Source organism: Papaver somniferum, chromosome 9 (assembly GCF_003573695.1).
Source record: "Papaver somniferum cultivar HN1 chromosome 9, ASM357369v1, whole genome shotgun sequence".
In the NCBI taxonomy this organism is placed as follows: Eukaryota; Viridiplantae; Streptophyta; class Magnoliopsida; order Ranunculales; family Papaveraceae; genus Papaver; species Papaver somniferum.
The window spans coordinates 105,966,741-105,987,473 of NC_039366.1; the positions used below are offsets into that span (position 1 = coordinate 105,966,741).

At 38.1% G+C, this 20,733-nt stretch overlaps 2 protein-coding genes and 1 non-coding gene across 3 annotated transcripts; 1 reads left to right on the forward strand and 2 right to left on the reverse strand.

Moving 5' to 3' along the window:
• The first annotated feature begins 7,957 nt into the window (after positions 1–7,957).
• Positions 7,958–11,645, forward strand: LOC113310264. The gene is made up of 7 exons (XM_026558878.1): positions 7,958–8,531; positions 9,078–9,158; positions 10,052–10,126; positions 10,406–10,450; positions 10,532–10,621; positions 10,786–10,887; positions 11,290–11,645. Exons 1-7 carry the CDS (start codon positions 7,998–8,000, stop codon positions 11,473–11,475), a joined length of 1,113 nt encoding a protein of 370 aa, XP_026414663.1. The 5' UTR covers positions 7,958–7,997; the 3' UTR covers positions 11,476–11,645.
• A 167-nt stretch (positions 11,646–11,812) lies between these two features.
• Positions 11,813–11,886, reverse strand: TRNAI-AAU. Its single transcript has one exon. It is a non-coding gene; the product is annotated as a tRNA-Ile (tRNA).
• A 236-nt stretch (positions 11,887–12,122) lies between these two features.
• Positions 12,123–15,532, reverse strand: LOC113310265 (methylesterase 17-like). The gene is made up of 4 exons (XM_026558879.1): positions 15,147–15,532; positions 14,918–15,058; positions 12,653–12,787; positions 12,123–12,556 (listed from the first exon to the last, which is right to left on the reverse strand). The coding sequence occupies exons 1-4, from the start codon at positions 15,375–15,377 to the stop codon at positions 12,233–12,235; spliced, it is 831 nt and encodes a 276-aa protein (XP_026414664.1). The 5' UTR covers positions 15,378–15,532; the 3' UTR covers positions 12,123–12,232.
• Positions 15,533–20,733: the final 5,201 nt, after the last annotated feature.

The window sequence follows — 20,733 nt, forward strand, 5'->3', positions numbered from 1 at the left end:
AGTGGTTTGTTTACCGGAATAACTCTGAAAACTAGATTAAGGATCTAGGATCTAAGTTTCAAAATTGCTAGTAAGAAAATGTTGATTATTTGTGGCTGAGAATAGCGTAAGTATTACTGTGAATTTTTATGCATGATTTTAATTATCGTCTTTGTTGCATTTGTTTGATTTCGTTGCATTCTATTATTTTTTGAAACTTCATACTGGGTTGTGGTTTGCTCACCCCTTTTTCCTCCCTTTTCCACAGAGAATGAAGAAACATTATCCGTAAAAGAAATTATTATTTATCATGGGGATTTGGGCTTTGCGCATTCTGAATTAAACAAGAGTGTTGGTTTGTCTTAATATACTTTAATTTTGTAATTTTTATTTTACAGTTTTGTAATTTTAAAAGTAATATCATATTCCATTTTAGAAATTTCATTTGAGTTTGTTTTGTATTAAAAACTTTTGGAACGAAAAATCTGAACCTGCACGAGTGGCGGTCCAGAATTTGGACTGGCTGGTTGGATCGGACCCGACCCACAAGGTCGAATCCGTTTCCACTGGAAGTCCGAAAATCCGGGCTGTCACACGTCCCGAACTCCCTTGCGTACTCCGAATTTCTAACTAGGCTTGTGATGAACGAATTGGGATGCAAGACCTCAATAGTTTTCATAAATGTTAGGAACTTATACTCAATTCATGAGACTACACAGTCTCTGTTGCGCAAGGAAGAAAACTGAAAAACAACGTTTTTTTCAAAAATGTGATAGCGTCTTTTATCAACGTTTTCACGGTTTCACGGCCATTATAAATTTTAAGTACGTATCTATTTTCTTTAGGCCTTGTTTGGTAAAATTCATGATTATCTATTTATGATTATAGATAATCATAAATAAATAAATGATTTTAGTATAATTATTTTTATAAATTTTTTTCACAAACACCTTTCTCAAATACTACGTAATTATCTATGAAAAATGCTCTCAAAAAGAAGAGAAAAAATCAATGATCTAGGATTGTTTTCTAAGTCCCCTATTGCCTTTTTAGATCCCTCTTGATAGTTTAATAAAAATAGGAAGAAAAAACCCAACTCAATTTTATTAAAAAATAATAATAATTGATTATAATAACTTTTTAAAAACAAGTTTTTTTAAAGTAATTTTAAAATTAACATTTGACAGAAGAGGTTTTAGTTGGTATCCGAACAACAAGCTGAGAACCAACCCCTTTTTGAATAACAACACCTAATCTGTGAAAAATAAAACTACCAAAACCACTACCAGCGTCATGACTAACTAAACAATTTTTCAAACGCTTGAAAAAACAAACAGTATCATCACTAAGTTCCCCCAAGGTAGTAAAGGCTAGCACACCTAAACCATAGCCATGCGAAGTGCAAACATTCAAATATTTAGAACGTTTACGCGAGATTGCTTTTGAGATAGCCTGGCCTGGGACGAACGACCGAACACCATCCCCAGTAAAGGGGGAGACTCCTACGACATCCATACACACATCTTGGCCGTTTTCCCAGTTGAGAACAAGGATATATGCTGAACGTAGATCTTTATTATTCTCAGACAAAAAGTCCAAGGAAACTTCCTTGCAAGCATGGACACCAGATTTGAAAAACATATTCGCAATTACATCACGTACCAAGTCGTGGCGAAACTTCAGACCAACATCATTAGCACAATGAAGCGCGTGATCACCAAATATATCCATAGGCTTATTGCAACAAGAGCACAAACCATCCTCAACAAATAAAGGGATACCAAGGCGATAACAAACTACTGCTTTAAACTGTCTGGGGACAAGGCACTGATCTAGACCACTGATCGGAACATCCAAAAGGTAGTCTTGAGCGTGTTTGATCTGGTTGCATTGCCATAGAACGTAGTCTCTTGCAGATAAAGTAAATTGGTTGGGGATTTGCTTTTTAACCGCATCAAAATAAGTGACTTCCATGGAATGCATAGAAGGGGGGGCAATGTCATTGACGCAAAAGTTGGGAGGCAAACCACATACCTGAATGAAGTTCTGAAGAGCCGTCTGATAGGCAACTCCATTAACCGTTGAGAAGGAGCTACCAAGTATCACCTTCCGCACCGAGGCAGTCTGACTCTGTGAGGCAAGATAACAATAGGTGCGAGTATCAGCCATGGTATAAATACCAAGACCACCATCTTTGATAGGAAGAGTATCCAGTCTTTGTTGCAAAGGTCCAAACCCAGCCCCATCTCCAGTGATTAAAAGCCTCAAATATTGGATCAGATGGCCATCAAAGAGGTCAGAGGCCTGTTGTAGAGCTGTCAGATCAGTAGTACGCATAGCAAAATATAGTCTGGATACACCAACACAATTGCGGAGTAATAACATCTCACTCTGGGGATCTCTTAGCTTCTTGATAGCAGACATTAGCTGAATAGTCTTATTCACCCTATTAAGATCCATGTCACTCATGAATTCCAAATCCAAACTCACAGGTCCACCCAAAAGCTTAACTCCCTTGCTAGGTATACCAATATCCTAGGGGAAAACACCTACCTCCAAGCTACGTGGATCAGTAGTGGGCCAAAAGAACTCGGTATTCTTGATATTAAGATGAAGAACTCTACCTGGTCCTTCAGACTCAATAATGCTCAAAGCTCGAGCAACCTTCATTGTGTCGCCAATGATAGTGCCATCATCCAGGTACCAGGCACGCAAATCAAGCTTACACCGAGAAGCAATGGACTTCACAAGGGGGTGAGGAGTCAAGGCAAACAAAAGGGGACCGAGAGGATCACCTTGTTGAACACCGAGTGCGGAAGACAAGATATGTTGGTCATATTACAGTTTAGCAGGCCTAGCATAACAAAATTCTACCCAACGAGAAATACCTGGACAATGAAGCCGAACCTCTTTGATAAGAGAAGACCTGCTCACCATGTTGAAAGCATTCGAGAAATCAATAAGCAACATTGACATACTATCTGAGTGACCTTTCAACTCCAGCAAACTGTTGACAGAATGAAGTATACTCTCTCCTCCCATAGGCACTCCAACACCAAACTGATGATCCCCCAAATAAGATTGCATATCCTTGCCAACTGCAAAGGCAGCCACCTTAGAGACCAAACAGCACCATACAGTACCAACTTCTATTGGCCTAAGACCACCTCCAGGATTTAGTAAAGGTGTGAGGGGTGCACTAGAGATAAGCTCCCCTAAAACCTTAGGACACTTACCTGCCAACCAAAGGTTGACAACCCCTGTAATCGAAGCCATTAACTCATCTGACACTGCCGCTGCTGCACCACCTAATACGTCCACTAAATGCTGAGCCCGCAAATCATCACGACCACAAGAAGTACCTCTAGGAAAACTCTTAATGGCACCAACGACAGCCCTAGAGTCAACTGTTATTGGGTCGCCAATTACGACGTCATCCGGAATAGAGGGTGGAGGAGTTGCTGGGTGCTTGGATTGCAACTCAGCCAAAATTCTCTCGGTGCGAGGTGCCAAACCGTTAGAAGACAAGACACAAATCACAGCTGCGAGATGCCCATGACCAATCTTCTTACGACAAGCACTTAAATTAGCCACTTTCGGCTTCTTTTTGTCATCCTTTTTGGATGAGTATTGCTGGAATGGGAGGCGTAGCATCTTGGAGATCAAATTGAGGCAGCCCATTGGTTCCTTCCAAGTAATCAAAGCCTGTTGAATGGCTGCGATTTGAAGTCGCTTCCTGTTGGAAGACTTCTCTTCAGCCGAACGCGTAGGCATGTAAAGATTTAAAGTACAAATGGGAAGCAACAACAAACGAATCCAGGTCGACACATCCGAAGGTCTACACAGCACATTATCCAAGCATGTATTCAAGGCTCGGGAGAAGCCTAGTCTACACTGATGTGGGATGTTCGAAACTGTGGTAAACCGACGTTGGAAGACGGCATTAAGCAGGTCAGGCGAGAGTGAAAAAGACTCATCAGGTACAAATAACCGGGGAACAATGACCTCAGCTGAATCCACATGATATTCACAAACGTCCTCCGCTGATTCCATAAGAGCAACGACCTCAGCTAATTCCAACTGAGCAACACAAACGTCCTCAGCAGACTCCATATGAGCAACACAATCGACACCCTTAGCTACAGCTTCACTACCAACAGCAGCAACGTTCACAACAACAGCATCGAGCAAAACATACATGGAAGGCCTAGCAATACCATGTATGAGAAAGTCTGCTGAAGCACCAGGACCAGCGATGAAATTGTGACGAAATCCTTCCAAACCCTTGCAGGATGTTCTCCAAGCTCGTAATGTCATACAATGGCTGCAGAGCCACAAGCGTGACTGCTGAAGAACTGTTTCCCATGCACTGTAGACATGGAGATCGTTGGAGATGATGGTTCTGCAGTCAATCTTCTTGTCGTCTGTGGTAAAATGTCTATCTTGTAAGTGTTTTGCGAAGGAACCTCTTACATAGCAACTGAGAAGTAGATGAAGGCAGCGGTGTAAGAGAAGGTTGCTGAGAAGGTCGAGAGCAGCTAGGATTGCCGGATTGTAGAGATGCAGGCATGATAGAAAAAAATCCACAAAACCCTAAGAGGAAAAACAAAAACCCTAGGTTGAAAGAAAAAAAACCCAGGAGATAATGGATTTTTTCAATTATGATTGAAATAATTAATTATTGTGAAAACTACAGCCACACCCATTTTCCAGATTTTGGACACTGTGAAACCCACGCTCAAAAAAATACAGGCGCACACCCATTTTCTACGAAAAAATATCTCCCAAACCCATAGTTTCTGAAATTATGTTTCGGTCTTTTTTTCTTCTTCTTTTCTGATTCTGCTTTGGTCTCAGTTCTTCATTGGAGTTTCAATTCACATGCAAATCTCAACATCTTCGTATTTTGATAAACCTAGGGTTTTATAAGATTTTTTGTCTTTCCCAAACTTCATCCCTAATACTCCCGCAAAAAACCAGTGAGAAAGAGAGATCTAACAAAAGAAAGGGCTAACAGCTTCCCGTCATGGCATAACATGGTAGTGTTGCTGGAGAAATAGGTGGATTTGGTAGGGGGTTTGGTGGCCGTGGAGATAGGGGTAGAGGTGATAGGGGAACATGGAGAAATCGAGAAGCGGGATCTGCTGATGTTCAGTTTAAATGGAAGAGAAATCATGCAAGAACATGAGTTGTTGTTGTTGGTATCTAGGGTTTCATGGAGATGAAGATTTGGAGACGATTCATAGTTTAGATGAAATATTGGGATGAATTACAGATGGGTATTGGTCAGAAATCGAATTCAAAGAGAAATAAGAATAATTGAAGCCAAGAAACACACACAGTTGTGGGTTTGAGATGTTCTTGAGGTGGACTTCTAAATAGAATAGATGAAGATGATACTGGTGCCGCTATTATGCTGGTACCATTCATTTCAGAGACAGAGATGATTGAAGTGTTTCTGGTGATGAATGAGTCTGTCTAGATGAATGTATAAGAGTTTCCAAGGAAATTCTTTGGTGATATTGCAGTTGTTGGTTGCAAAGGAATTACAGGTGCTGTTAAAATACAGACAAGGGGATGAACTGAACTTGTTGTTGTGTGAAGATTGGGTTTGTGATAGACTTGCAGGTGGTGTGACTGAATGAAGTATGAGAAGCAGTTGCAGTGAAGTAGATGTATGTTTAGGTTGCAGTTGCAGGTGAGACAGGTGATGGGTATGCTTGAATGGTTCCCTTGATGTTATAAAGAGCAGTGAAATTGGTAACATATGTTGGTGATAATCTAAATGTGTCGAGAACTGAAATAAGCTATTGTGGTTTACTGCGCTACAATTGAGGAGGTTGTGTGCTTGCGAATGGATTGGCTTTGTGATGAGATTGTAAACTGAAGAATCTGGTGATTTGGATTACAGGGAACTGTAGGTGTTATGGTTGTGTTGATGCTATAGAGAACAACACAGAAAGAAAGTAGATGTTGTTCATGGTATTGAGATTGAGTTGTAGTTCAAGTTGTTGTAGTTGGCAATGGATGTGACTGCTACAGTCATGAATATAAGAGAAGAAGAAGGTGCTGCTGCGAAGAACGGCTTAAGGAAATGGAGCTGTAGCTTTGTTTGAGTTGCAGGTGATGTTGTAAGTAGTATGTGAACTGAGATGCAGGTGACGCTGTTGAGTTCGTGTATGAATGCAGTGGTAGTGCACGTGATTCTGCAATGAAGCTGACATGGAACTGGTGATTGTGCTGAAGGGTAGTTCTGAGATGGAATCAGAGAGGTTGCAGAGATGGAATCAGAGAGGTTGCAGAGATGGGTTTTAATTGATTTAGATGATGGTGGTTATGCACTGGTCTGGTGGTGGAATTATAATTGAAATTGTGATTAAATGGGAATGATACTAGTGGAGTGTGGAACTGGAGACGCAGATGCCAAGAATGAGATGATGTTGGGCTGACATTGCAGCTATTGAATGAATATGATGGCAAGAGATACCACTGAACTGATCTGGTGAATGAATATCAGTTGTTCATGCAATTGCAGGTGGGGCTATGAAGTTGGTGGCTGAATTGCAGTATGTGTTTGGAGATTGGTAATGCAATGAGTGACTTGAAGTGCAGGTAAGAGTCGAAGCTGCAGCTGTGAAGAAGGCACATCCATCATGGTTGTACTGAACTGGTGAAGTGCATTCATTGCGCAACACATATTCAACCGGGCAATGAAATGAAGAAAAAAAATGGCTGAATAATCTTTTATGCAGCTACGAAAATGGTTGCATAACGGTTATGCATCTAAAAAACTTGTTATACAGTCTCGAAAATAGTCGCATAACACGTTATGCAACAACTATTCAGTCGAGAAACTGTCTGCATAACATGTTATACATTCGTGAAAATGGATGCATAACCTGTTATGCATCTACAAAATTTGTTGCATAACCTGTTATGTAGTCCAGAAAACCTGCATAACCTGTTATGCAGGTTTAATTGCAGATGATGGTGTAAATACATGAAAGAAGATGATGGTGTAAATACATGATTTTGACCAAGAGCCCCCGAATAACTGAAAGATAATGGTTTGCGTGGGAGTTAATGAAACATGAAAGAAGATGATGATGTGGTTATGACTGCATAACATGTCATTCAGTCGAGAAACTGTCTGCATAACATGTTATGCATTCGTGAAAATGGATGCATAACCTGTTATGCATTTACAAAATTTATTGCATAACTTGTTATGCAGTCCACAAAACCTGCATAACCTGTTATGCGTCCGAAAATATGGCTACATAATGCATAACCTGATATGCATCCGTAAATATGGATGCATACTGCATTATGCATCAATTTTTTATATGTATAGCTAAAATCAACCAAAACAATGGTTACATAACTTGTTATAGATGCATAACTTTGTTATGCAGATACATAACTTGTTATGCAGTCGAAAAATGGTTGCACAATTCGTTATGCGTCTGCAGAATGTGTTATGCATCGTTTTTGGTAACTACATAATGATTAAGTATCAAGTTTTCAAAAAATTTCCCTAAAATGAGGATCACCTCCGATTTTTTCGTTAAAAACAAAAATTTGATATTCTTGTTTGTACTCGTTGCGTAGCTCTTTTAAAAATATTTCCAACGATATAAAATTTGTAAAATTCTAAGGCGCGGATTTTTAGATATGTTATGTCCAAGTTCGCTGCCAATTATACCCCTGAAAAAGATAGTATGCATAACGAGTTATGCCTGAAAAGATAATATGCATAACTAGATATGCATTGATTCATATAATAATTTCATATAATTATGGGTGTCACGGTATACAAAATTAATTATGGGCCTGAGAACGAGAATATTATTTTTTTTGGGTCTCCCTAATTTCGGCTTAATTATTATGGTTACCAAACATATATGTAATGGCTTGTGGGCTGATATAACCCGTTATTTAAGCCCGCATTTCGGTTCCCTGTTGTGTTTGTATCAAAATGTTATCCGAACCTCGAAGAAGAGCTCATTTTGTTCATCATGTGTGACAGTGCTCCATCACCTCCAATTACTTATCCCGCCATTAAAACTCCAAAATTAGCGTTAATCACACGGCCAAGTATTATCTCTACCACTTTAATTTTGCAGACCAAATGTCATAAAAACCTCAGGAAATCTTTGAATTTCCACACTTGTAATATATCAAAGAGCGTCGTTACAAAAGTTAGTTCAGAATCTTCAGATGATTACCAATCGTTTGATGAATTAGGGTTTGAAGAAAACCCCAAAAAAGGTAGTGATGAGAAGGTTGATGCTTCGAGTATTGATTTCTTGGAATTGGAGAAGGAGAAAATGGAGAGTGTAAGGAGTTCAGTAAGTGCAGAGAATGAAGAAATTCTTAAGGTTGAAGATTTGGATAGTGGTGGTTCGAAATCTGAAGAGTTGGGGAAAGTGGGTTTAAGAAGTGGAAGACAATTGATGAGAAGATCAAATATGATTGCCAAACAAGTCATTGGCATTGAATCTGCTATTAGTTTGGGATTTGTTTCTCAACTTTGGGTTGATACCACCTCAGTAAGGCTCTAATTTCTCCTTTAAGTTTCATAGAAATGCTTTAAAGTCATTTTAGTATGTCTATAAATGTGTCATGGGTTTGCTTGAAGACTTTCAGTATTTTAACAAAACCAAAATTTGCTAGAAATTTCTGAGCTGTTTGTATATTATAAATGTTAATTGGACTTGGGGTACATCACACTTCACAGACCATTCGGCTTTTGGGAGCATGTAATAGGTTGTGTCAAGGATGTTCAATGGGGTATTTGAAACGAGTATAACTGGAAAGAAACCACCATGTGTGTTGTAATTTAAATTGTTGCGCATGATGGTTTGAGACCTATGTGCACATCCTATGAGTCCTTAGAAGGAGCTGGGTACATTGCTCTTATAGCATGTTTTTAGTTATAGCGATATTTGTGTTTTTCTAGAAATAATTACTAGCATGATTGTTGATTGCTAAACTGTTGCACTTGAAGTCGGAATGATCTAGTATAATGGGTTCTGGATGCAACTTATCAAATTATTTTGCTTACCAAATTTATTACTCCTAAAACTTTGTCATAGTGGGTGGTGCTTGTGGTAGAGGCGAGGCCAAGCCTACTTTCCGGGGAAATTGAAAGGTTTTATTTGGAGGAGGTCTGCCAGGTAAACTAATGTTCTTTTTGTTTAAGTTATGGATTTGATTCTCAACATTGGGAGTTTTGTTTGGACAAGAATGCATAGACACGGACCACACGGTAGTTTAGGCTAAACAGTTTGAGAATATCATTTTCTGGAAGTCACATTTTGGCTTCCAAGACACATGCATGTTAATACTAGAAGTACAGATAAAACCGTTGTGCAGTTCTCAATACTAAGAAACACCTGGTGTAATAATTAGCATCTATCATTCATGTTACCGTCGATTTGACCAATAATATGGGTATGAGGTGTTGAGCCTGGAAAGGTCGTAATGCGGACATGTCCGAACACAAATTCTCAGAATTATTTGCTTTATTCTCTTAGATATGGTTTTTGTTCTCAGATCTAAGCTTGTTGCAAATACATGCAAGTACACACTACATCTTGGGCAAAAGATATGCAACACTCAGAGATACAAATTGTGGTCGATGCAAAGCTAGTTATTCGATCTATCACTGGAACCCCTCTTCTCATTCAATGGGAGAATAGGAACATAATAAAGGAGATAAAACTTTTAGTTTCTGGTTTCACGTATTGTAATTTTCTTTTGTCAGTCGAGATGATAACCAAGTGGCTGATGCGATAGAAATCTGTTAGAGAAAAAGCTTTAGCATTAGAAGCTTATGGTAGTTTTGACAGTGCTGTTTGTGGTCTCTTAGGAAAAGACCAAAACTTTTCTGCCCACTAAAGCAATAAAATTTCTTCTTATTAAAAAAACACACACTATATCTAGCATTCTTTTGTGCACCTAGCTATGTAAGCTTTTCGGAGGTTCAGGACAGTGCAAAATCCCAAAGTGAAGCGTCTTTGTTACGTAGATAATACGATATTAACTGATTATCTATCGTTCTGTACAGGTTGGGGATGTCATTCTCGTCGAGGATGAGAGCGTAATGGAGAATGGACTTCAAATGATTGGTTTGGAAACCTTGGTATGGCAATTTTTCCTTGCATCCTGGGTATCTGGATGAACTATTTAGTGTTTTTTATTAATGTCTTGGTGACTTTTGCAGCAAGAAACTCAATTTAAGTACAGTGATGGGAAGAAATTACTATCTTTTTCCTAAAAGGAAAACACTCTTATGCCTGTAGTTATGTGTGATCAAACCAATCAACCATATTTTCAGAAACTGAGAGGCTTTACATAAATTGTTCCCTTGCCATTAGCTCTGTTCTCATTGTTTGGAAGTTTAACATATGTTGTTTTCTAGGTAGGATATAATGTCATAACTGAAAGTCGGCGGAGTATTGGGAAGGTGAGTCTGGGTTCTCATGTACCGACTTATATTATGCATTACAACATGTGATCTGATCTTTCCTTCTGTTGATATTTCAAGGTCCGGGGGTATACTTTTAACATCAATTCAGGATCTCTGGAGTTGCTGGAACTTGATTCGTTTGGGATATCTGTTATTCCGTCAAGTTTGGTAAGTGGAGCTGCCATATTTATTATTAGGGTAGTGACAAGACACTAAATTACCCCCAGTGACATGTTCACCAATCATCACAACTCCCTCACTTGTCATTTGTGTTATAGAAATTAATACCTAAATTAATCTTTTCTGCTTCCTTTTTTCTTTTGATATGACAGGTTAGTACATATGCTCTGTTTGTTGAGGACGTGATCGAAGTCATGTCTGACACAGTGGTGGTGCACGAAGAGGCTGCCTCCCGTTTGCAGAGACTGACAAAGGTATGTATACCAATCTTTTCAGAGAAACTTTATCACATGAAAGAAAAAAAAGAAAGTGCTTTAATATCCTTCTTTTTAGCTTTAGAAACCTTCATGCTTTTCCTCTGAATTATGAGTGTGCGGAGTCGACCTACCTTTGAAAGATAATGAAAAAGAATGATAGGATTGTGATAAAAAAACCATAGTGGGATAAGATTTTGTAGTTCAATGCTACTCCATTTCACCTCATAGGTCAAGAGAAAGCAAATAAAGAGATAAAAAAGGATAATAATAAACTTCTCTACTCTCCCTTTCTATAAAGAAGGTGATCAGTGTACCAAGGCAACACATTCTCCATTAGAACTCAACATTAATTACATCCTATGTAATTAACATAACTCCTCATATTTTGCTTCACATTAGGGTTTCTGGGACACTCCAAATGTGGAAACCTACAACGATGAGTTTGACGAATTTTCTGACTATGAAAGACGACCTGCTCGATCAGATAGCATACGAAGCAACCGTAAAAGCCTCCGTAACAAAAGATCTCCATCGAGAAGAAGACCACCGGAAGACGAATTGGACCTACCAATGGATTATTTATGATGTGTTAAGATGGAGTATTTGTATTTATGTTGTGTATATATATATATTTGTGGATTTTTTTTCTAAATGAATACAGTACTTATTTTTAATGCTTTTAGCACTTTTTGACAGTGTACAAACTCTGAAATGATTTTCTACTCCAAAATTGTTGTGATCATTTGCAGCTGCTTCTTTTTTCTGTGATTATTGACAGGGCTAACTAGTAGATGCTTTTTGCACAGTGTTTAAAAAGTGATTTGGTTCTATTTTCTTTTGAAGCAGAAGCAAAAAAAAAATCAAAATCTAGTCATTTGAAGAAGAGATGGTCAGCTGCTAGGAAAAAAAAATAAAGAAAAAATGGCCTATGCAGGTCTCGAACCTGCGACCTTCGCGTTATTAGCACGACGCTCTAACCAACTGAGCTAATGGGCCATTTGGTATTCAAAGCAGATGATTGATAGTTCTAACAGTGGCAGCGTTTGGTGATTAGAAGAGTGAAGTGCAAAGATAACGTTGGCATTCAGACTTGAGGAACCTCTCAGCAGGCAAAAGGAGTCTATAATGTGATCTTTGTGGAGTAAATCCGCGGCAAAGACATTGACTGAGCCTGGATTCTCCGGTTAACATATTCTGCTATTTATCACTTACTTTGATTACTTACACATATATATTTCAAAATGATAACTAATGAAAGATAAATTAAGAACACATATATTGATCCCTAATCTTGACAGTTAATTTCAGGACCTCTAGGAAAAAGAAAAACGTGAAAAATATCCTAGTGTTCTGATAGAGGTCTCTGATCAAGTAAATCCAATTTAATTTGCGTAGAAGCAACGGCTTTGATTAGCATGCCAAAGAGAAGGAAAGGAGTCGAAAACATTGGGCTATGATCACTCTCCAGAACATAAACATCAGCTGGTGCCCACTTCTTAATCATTGCATCCTGTTGTTCCGGCTTTACAATTCGATCATTCAGTGTCTTGATGTACACACGAGTGACTTTGTCAATATCATTATCATTGCCCGTTTCTTTGAACTGTGCTCCTTGTAGTGCTCTAATTGGTCCTGGTTTTAACAGCATTGACGCAAGAGTTGAATCCTGAAAAATATACTATATTGGTTAGATTTAAAACCGAGAAAATTTTAAGTTCATGATTGAGAGAGTATAATCAATGTCTCCGATTTAATGCTTTACCTCCAGAGGACTCATGTGGTACGCGAGCTTTCTTTGGAATTCCTTCTTGATAACTATGCTGGTTGGTGGCTCGTTAGGTCCATTACCGAAAGTTACGTCCTCGACGTCGCCAAATTCAGATAAATCTGGTACACCCTGATTTTTCACAAACATATTTTAGAACTACTCTGCAGCATAGGAAGAATTTACAAACTGGGAGAAGCAGTTGTAGGTATGCCATATTTCATTGTCTAAATGAATCGTGATCGGAGAATTCTGTATTTTTCCAAGTCATACAAACGTTCGAGACCATATCAAAACTTATCTTTATGTGCCAAGGACGCAAATGGATGCTCTTATCTGACTGAACTAAAAAGCGACACCCAAACACCACCTAAAATGTCAACATTAGGTGCATCTCTAGCCATCTTGAAGCACTTACTTTTGTGGATACTATGTCATTACTAGTAGAAAGATATTGATTCTTTGATACCACCTAATTTTCTATTCAAATCGACTTGCAAGATAAAAACATTAATTGCCTAGTTAGAGAGCATCATCCATGTGAACACTCCTACCCTCCTCATACAATGTCAAAGTTCATGAACTCCCTTTAGTTACCCTTCTTGATACTGACCTGTAAACAGAAGGCATTACCCATATTGGGGGTATATGGCTGTCTTGATCCATCTAGAAACACCTACTACAACATTAATTTGTGATCACTGAGTTTGAGGTAGCTATTCTATCTTGCAGCACTACCATGTTCTGAAGTGAAGGTGCATTCCCTTTTTCTTTTCTTTTTTTACTACTAGGCATTAAAGTTAAATAAAGTTAACCTTATGAAAATGCTAGTCAATGATAGGATTGTTGATCTTACTAGCTAATTAGCTGGATGATAAGCTACGTTCAACAAGGGTATATAGTATATATTCCAATTTTAAGAAACCACTAACATGTGCTAGCTACAAAATTATATATATCTTGAACATTACTCGATCCCATCTTCCCTACCTGAAATGAAAAGCAAATGTACCATCCATCCAGTCCACCACCACCAATAACTTTGTCTAACTGAAGTCCTAAACCGTTCATCTAACTTATGTCAGGAATCTTGTTCTTCTTCTCCAGTGGTGCGTAGTACTATTCTCCCTCCAGTACCAATACAAAGGAATAAGTTGCACACGCCACACCACCACTAGATACGCTCCTCCTACCTAAACCGCAGCAGCAAAATACATGGGCCGGCACTCAGACTGCACACACATTATTGTAATCAGAACCACCTTTTGTCTTCTCCCAATCCTGGTTTTAACTATTTAGTCCACCACCAGTATAACATAATGAGCTCATCAAATTTCTGGTTTTCACAACAACACATAAACTAAAGGCCAAACATAAAGATTATTTATTTTGCACCCCAACTGGCCTGTCTGTAAACCATTTATTCGTCGTAAAATAATTGCATATGCAACTAGCAGTACTACCCAGTACCAGACACTACCAGTAACGCCTATATTTCATCATAATCTCCCTTGTGGACCCAAATGACATCTTCATTCCCTTCAGTTTCCTCACGTGGGACCCCTTATCCCAATCATGTGGGACACACTTGTTTTGTTTTTCTACCCATAGATGGAAAAACTCCGATAACTACAAGCTATCTATCTATACTCTATAGAAACAAAAAATGAGGTAAGATTGTAACAAACCAGAACGGCCATCAAAGAGAAGAATCAGAACCGTAGAATTGGAATCGAACTCTGAACAGTCTTCAACTATGCTAAATACAAGATTTATTATTACTTAATTACTAACCATGTTCAACCAGTTAACTTTAGTTTGACAAATCAATATATCTGTGATGATTCGTCAAATTCCATGACTGACGGACAAGATACTTGTATGTCAATCAAACAACATGACAAATCATAAAATGCCCCACACATCATATCTTTGTCAACTCATGTTTTTGCAGCTCATCGTTCCATATATTTCCTATCTATAATCAATATATATCTATCTGCTCATCCTAAACAAAACATGTAATTAACATATTTAATCTTGTTATCCAAGAAACAGCGGGTAGAGTTAATCCCTTCCTGCAATCAAGGAACAAAATACATATACATATAGTCGGTGCCTGTCGTACGTACGTACATGGACTTAAATAATCATGAGTGTTATATTTTACCAGAGGACCATTTGTACTACTATATTGGGTAACTGCGTGCTGATTATTACGATGATGTAATGGAAAATGAAGATTAAGAGAGAAATAGTTACATCTTTAACATCTTGCTCTGTCCAGAACCCTAACCGCAACATGGTAGCTGCAATGAAAATCGCCAGATGAATTTTCTTCCCGAACTTTAGAATTGCATGAGTCAAACTCAATCCTCCCGCACTATGTCCAACCAGAATTATCTGTATAGTTTAATTGACAACACATAAAATAATTCAAATTCAAACTCATGCTAATTAATACTGTAAGATATAAAAGATTGTATTGTACCTTGTCATGATCAGGTATGGTGGAGAGGAAATCAATGAGAGGTTGATTGTAATCCTCAAACGTAAGAACTTTGTTGGGATCAGAAGAATCAATACCACCACTTTTAAGATCAATACATGAAACTTTGTAACCTGAATTCTCCATTAAACACCTGATTTTATACCAGCACCAGCTTCCTCCTCCTACTCCATGAACCAAAACGAAGTGCAGTGTTGAGGCCATTTTAGTCATCCTTTTTTTCTTTTCTTTTCTCTCTTTCTCTCTATAGTCTTTCTGCAATTTCCGAGGAAATATCTCTAACTATAGCCTATAGATTCTGAAATTCCGATGATATCTCTCTGCCTAGAGCCTATAGAGAATTGTGTTAAACCATACTCTATGCTACTTATATAGAAAGTGTATACAGTTTGGAAGTTATTACACAAGGAAGAAGGGCTTAGGTTTAAAACCCGAAATTAAAAAAGGGCCTGGGTTTCAAATAGAATTGATGGAGGACTTTGTTTTGAAGATATCATTGGAAATGAAAGATATGTCACAATAATTAATATTTAACATTAAACACGAAAAGCTGTATGTTTTTTTGTTAGTAGAGATAGATTTTTTTAAAGAAAAATGACTTTTGTTATTTGTCGGGTGTCTGGTACAATTGATTTTTATTTATGATCAAATTGACATATACTATGTAGTACTGTTTCTTTACAGTGACCGTATTTGGACTTTGCTGTGCAGGCCATAGAGGAAAAGAACCCATGCACAGAGGTAGACAAAGGATACCATACTTCTGTGAGAGTTCATGTGAAAATAAACCCATACAAGTGCATAGAACTGGGTTGGCAAGTAAGATTTTTTGCTTCTACCAGGTTCCGTCCCTGACCATAACTAAATTAAGAGAAACTGGTGATGCATGTTGAAACCTTGGTGCATGACCAAACAAGTCTCTGTCTGATTCTTGTATTGGCAGCAAATACAAGTAAAACACCGATAAATGATAAATTACAACTTCGAATTTGTTTAATGACGTCGGCAAGGACCTTACAGTTGCAACCTAGAGATTCCCAGAATAGTTGGGTACTTGGTCTTGGGAGTTACTTTCCTGACACAAACACCTATAAAATTCGTTTTGTGGTTGAGTGACCGAGTCTTTTTCTCAAGAAAAAACACGTGCAACATTTGGCCTCGTACCAGCAGGGTTGCTAATTGCAATGCAGAGCAGCTGTGGCCTGTGTGTGGAAAGTTTTCGGTTTCAGGAAGATTTCGATTTTGCATACACTGTCAAAGCCAAGTTACTAAAACCGTTTAAAACCACAGTAAACATAACTGGGCACTCAAGTGAATACCAATACCAATAAAGCTAAACCGGTGAGTATTATTTGTTTGGTGGTGGAGAAAAGATTGTACCACCATATAAGGTTTGGAAATGAAACGAAATAAATGACATCAATGGATCATATTTCGTTGATAGATCATAGATGGATACCACATAGGCACATACCATTACGTAAGGGAACATTGATGGATCTAGTTTTGTAAGGTAACGTATTTTTAATATTTTGATAGGGATGGCCTGTCTGCTAGCCACAACGTAGACTAGCTTAGTTTATTTCAAAAATGACCTGGTCCTTTACAGTACGTATGTAGAGTAAACTATATGCATTCCAACTTGCGGCCAAAAAAATGGCATCTTTGTACGGCAGCTGTTTTCTACATACGACTTCAAGTCTAATGCCGTAGGAAGTAAAAGTACTATCGTTTAATTCTTGATTATAAAACAAGTCCTAAGCAATCTCGTGCGTATCTGCAATTCTGCATTACACAAAGGGAGGCATACTTTCCCTTATAATGGTTTGTCTTGTATTACGCTACATAATTACGCGCTTTGAATTTCGATTGACTAAAGAAATTAAACTATATCCACAAGCTAACTTTATATGATTGTGCTAATCTTCGATAATCTTTTACTTTTACTGTTGATAAATGGAGTTGTCAACCACTGATAATAAGAATAAATTATTAAGATAGAAGTTTCCATCGACTTTAATTTTTTCCATTAACCAATCCCTCAAATAAGCCATTGGAAGGGGAGGATAATTGGAAATGACAGAAAATATTGAAAGCAATGAATTTGTCTTTTATTTATTAAACCGGATGATTGAGAAACCAACCCGCATTACGGAAATAAAGAAAGAGACATTTTTGTAATCCAATCCACTGCACGAATGGCCATTAATCATGGTCGGTATGAATTACCTAATATCATTTAAAAATTTGAACCCAAAAGTGACAGCACATAGTAAAAGTGTAAATTCATGCTCTTGTAAAGTAAACACGGTAAAAATTGCAATATCAAAAAGTTAATGAGTTTGATGCAAGTTATGGTCATGCCAAATTGCACACTGGTTGCTACAAGCAGAAGCAAATTATGGCTATGTACGGGGCGTTAAGGACGCTTAAATCTTGCATTGACTTTGCCCGTATCTTGAAAGAAAAGGGACATTAGTTCTCAGGATTCAACCCACATGGTTGATGGTCCTTAACTTAAAAAAAAAAAATTAGTACAGCAGCATTGATCCACCAAGACTGGAAGAGTTGAGCATACTTCACCAATCACCAATATATGATCTTACAAGATACTGAAAGGACAGATTTTTCTTATACTTACTGCTCAATTTCTAATGACTAATCATTGAAAGGAATATAGCTTTTTTTCATCGCTGCATAATGTATGAACAATTTGAATCTAACTTATTGTACACTGGCTTTCACCAAGTGTCGGAGAAGTGGCTCATGGATGATGATTTGATGGACAGCCATAATCTAACTTACAATGCTGTTCAAAATGCGCCGTTGAAATCATCTCATCGAAACATCTGAGTGACATTTTGGTAGGAGTTCGTCCACACTATTGCGCTTGCATCTGACCACTAATCACTCATTATAACAATCACATAAAACGCAAGTGAAAATGAGGGAAGTTGAGCAGTACCTCTCAGTGCAGAGTGCAAACCTTATTTCTTGATGTGATTTTACTGAAGATCAATTTCAGACCCTACTATAAAAGCCAAGTCCAGCAATTAGAATGGAGAAAATGAATACAAATAGTGGGCCGTCATCCACGTTCAATTGCGTCTGTGAGTGGGTGCTTGAGCTGAGTGACCACTGACCATAAGTGTTTTTGTAGTATTAACACGTTAGTACTAGTGACTGTAGTATTGCTTCCCTTAGTGTTTGGATTTTGGGTGCACCATGTCCCTTCTCAATTTGGTCCTACTAACTTCTTTAAGTAGTTATAACCCACAACTTTGTTTCACCAAGAAGCCAATAATACGCAATCAGTCTTCTCGAATGTGAAATGAGCCATTTCTTTTTTCCAGCAGATCTAGACAGAGGATCATGAGCTCCAAGGTTTGCAGAAGGAACTGGCAATCCACGAGGTCGCTGTCGAGGACCTCACAAATTTAGTCTGGTTTATAATTAGCTCATTAGAGCAACTGCAGTGGTGCGAGTATAACCAAAGACCAAAGAGGGAAAAAAAGATCAAATTTTGAGTTTAGTATGGTGTGTGACGCTACGGTGGAAAGACTAAATTTGGTCAGACGTACATTATACGTTCGCCTGGTGTGGGGCGTAGACTATACCAACGCCTGATTGGGACGTGCACTAAAAAAAAAAAAAAAAAAATTAAAGAAGTAGGGCGGAGGTATAATGCCCGCCCCACTAAAATGATTTTGAAAACAAAGAATGGGGCGGGGGTATAATGCCCGCCCCATACAAAATAATTAAAAAAAATGGGGCGTAGAATTTACGTACGCCCCATGTGAAGCGTAAACTATACCAACGCCTGGTGTGGGGCGTAGACTATACCAACGCCTGATGTGGGACGTGCACTATATGTCCGCCTGGTGGTGGGGCGTGAAGTATATCAACGCTCGACTATATCTGGGTTTAGTCTTGGTCCCAGACCAAATATACTCTGGGTTTTAGTCGCTGATCAAAATTTGATCGATAGTACGTTCCACTACGTCTGTTCAAAAGACCAAATATTTGGGTTTACTCTCCCACTGTGGACGCTCTTAGGCTTTACCAAAACTCAAACTTAGCTTCCTTTTCAATCACTTTTAGCTCTTTCTAGTTACTCATAAGCAGCTTGTACAGGCTAGATATATTTTCAAGGGAAAATGACAAGATGTGCAGTATATTCGCAATAATTTTCTTTAACAATCATTGCTGACAAGAATTTTCTGAGCAAATGTAGGAGAAGCATTGAAAGGGAAGGAGGTGTAATTAGGGAATCCTGGTAACCAAATTATACAATCAACACTAATTTTCCACCTAAAGCACTTCCATTTCATATTAATTTGGAAAAATGGCAAACTGTTGAAGCCTGCAAGCAACCTTTAAGAGAATGTACAATGTACAATAAGTTGGACTATGGCTAAAGTTAATGGAAAAGAGATCAGCACATATCACATATTTCAAAATGAATTTCAGATAGTGCAAGGCAAGCTAGTAACTCAAGTAGACGGATAGATATCAGCCATACACCACATGCGCCAGTCACAAAATTTCTTTAGGTGATAATGGAAGTCTGGGATTTCACAACCATTTTATACACATAGGTGGTAATAAAAAGGATAGGGTACCAACCCTTGTGATTATGAGCGTGCACATCCACAACAATGAATCCTGGGGATATGAATGACTACCATGAGCAAGATCAAGCTCAAAATCCGTTCTTCTTTCCTTTAGTCAGCATCCTGTAAGGTAACAGATAGCTCAGAAAAACATACAACTATGTGCAAAAACTACATCGAAATCAGAATTTATTCTGCTTACAAAGTCCGACAACGATAATCTTAGTGAAAACTTCTTCCCCAGCTGATATTTACCATTAACACCGCGACCTGGATCCATGAATCTTTTTAGTCTTGGATATCTTGCAGCTACGAAAACATTATAGAAAACAAATACAAGATAGCCATTATTACAAATCAGCTATGAAATGCAGGGTCGCACTCTTTACAAGCGCCCTACGGGAATTTAGGTTTCGTTACTAGATTCGAACATCTAAAAGAAAAACAATGAAAGGATGATTAAGTTGGCATGAAAAATTAGTAGCAAACAACTTTCTAAAGCCAGTGCACGTAAGAGTTTCTCTTCTGGAAAACTGTATGACTGACATCAAACCATTGGCTACTAAGTTTCCAGTGCTCATCAATACTTTACAGGCAATGTTTAGTACGATATCTGGGTAATGTTAGAAGTTCCATGATCAGTTAAGGTGCGTGGCTGCATGCACACCATCAATCCTATCATAATATATGGAGTTCATTCAGTTTTAAATATGAAATCCAATGAACTACAAAAATGAAATTACTAACCAGAAATGGAAACACTAGTGTGTGTGTGTAATATTATTCACAGGGCTATAAATGTTTTAAGCAAAAAGAGTGCCATACTCAGTGACTCACCATCCAAGATGCTATTAGCAGGACATAATTGCTTTAGAATGTGACTATTGATGCATCAGAAGTCTTTAGCGAAAGAACAGTATCGATCATTCCATAAGCCAAGGGTAATCCCAAAAAAG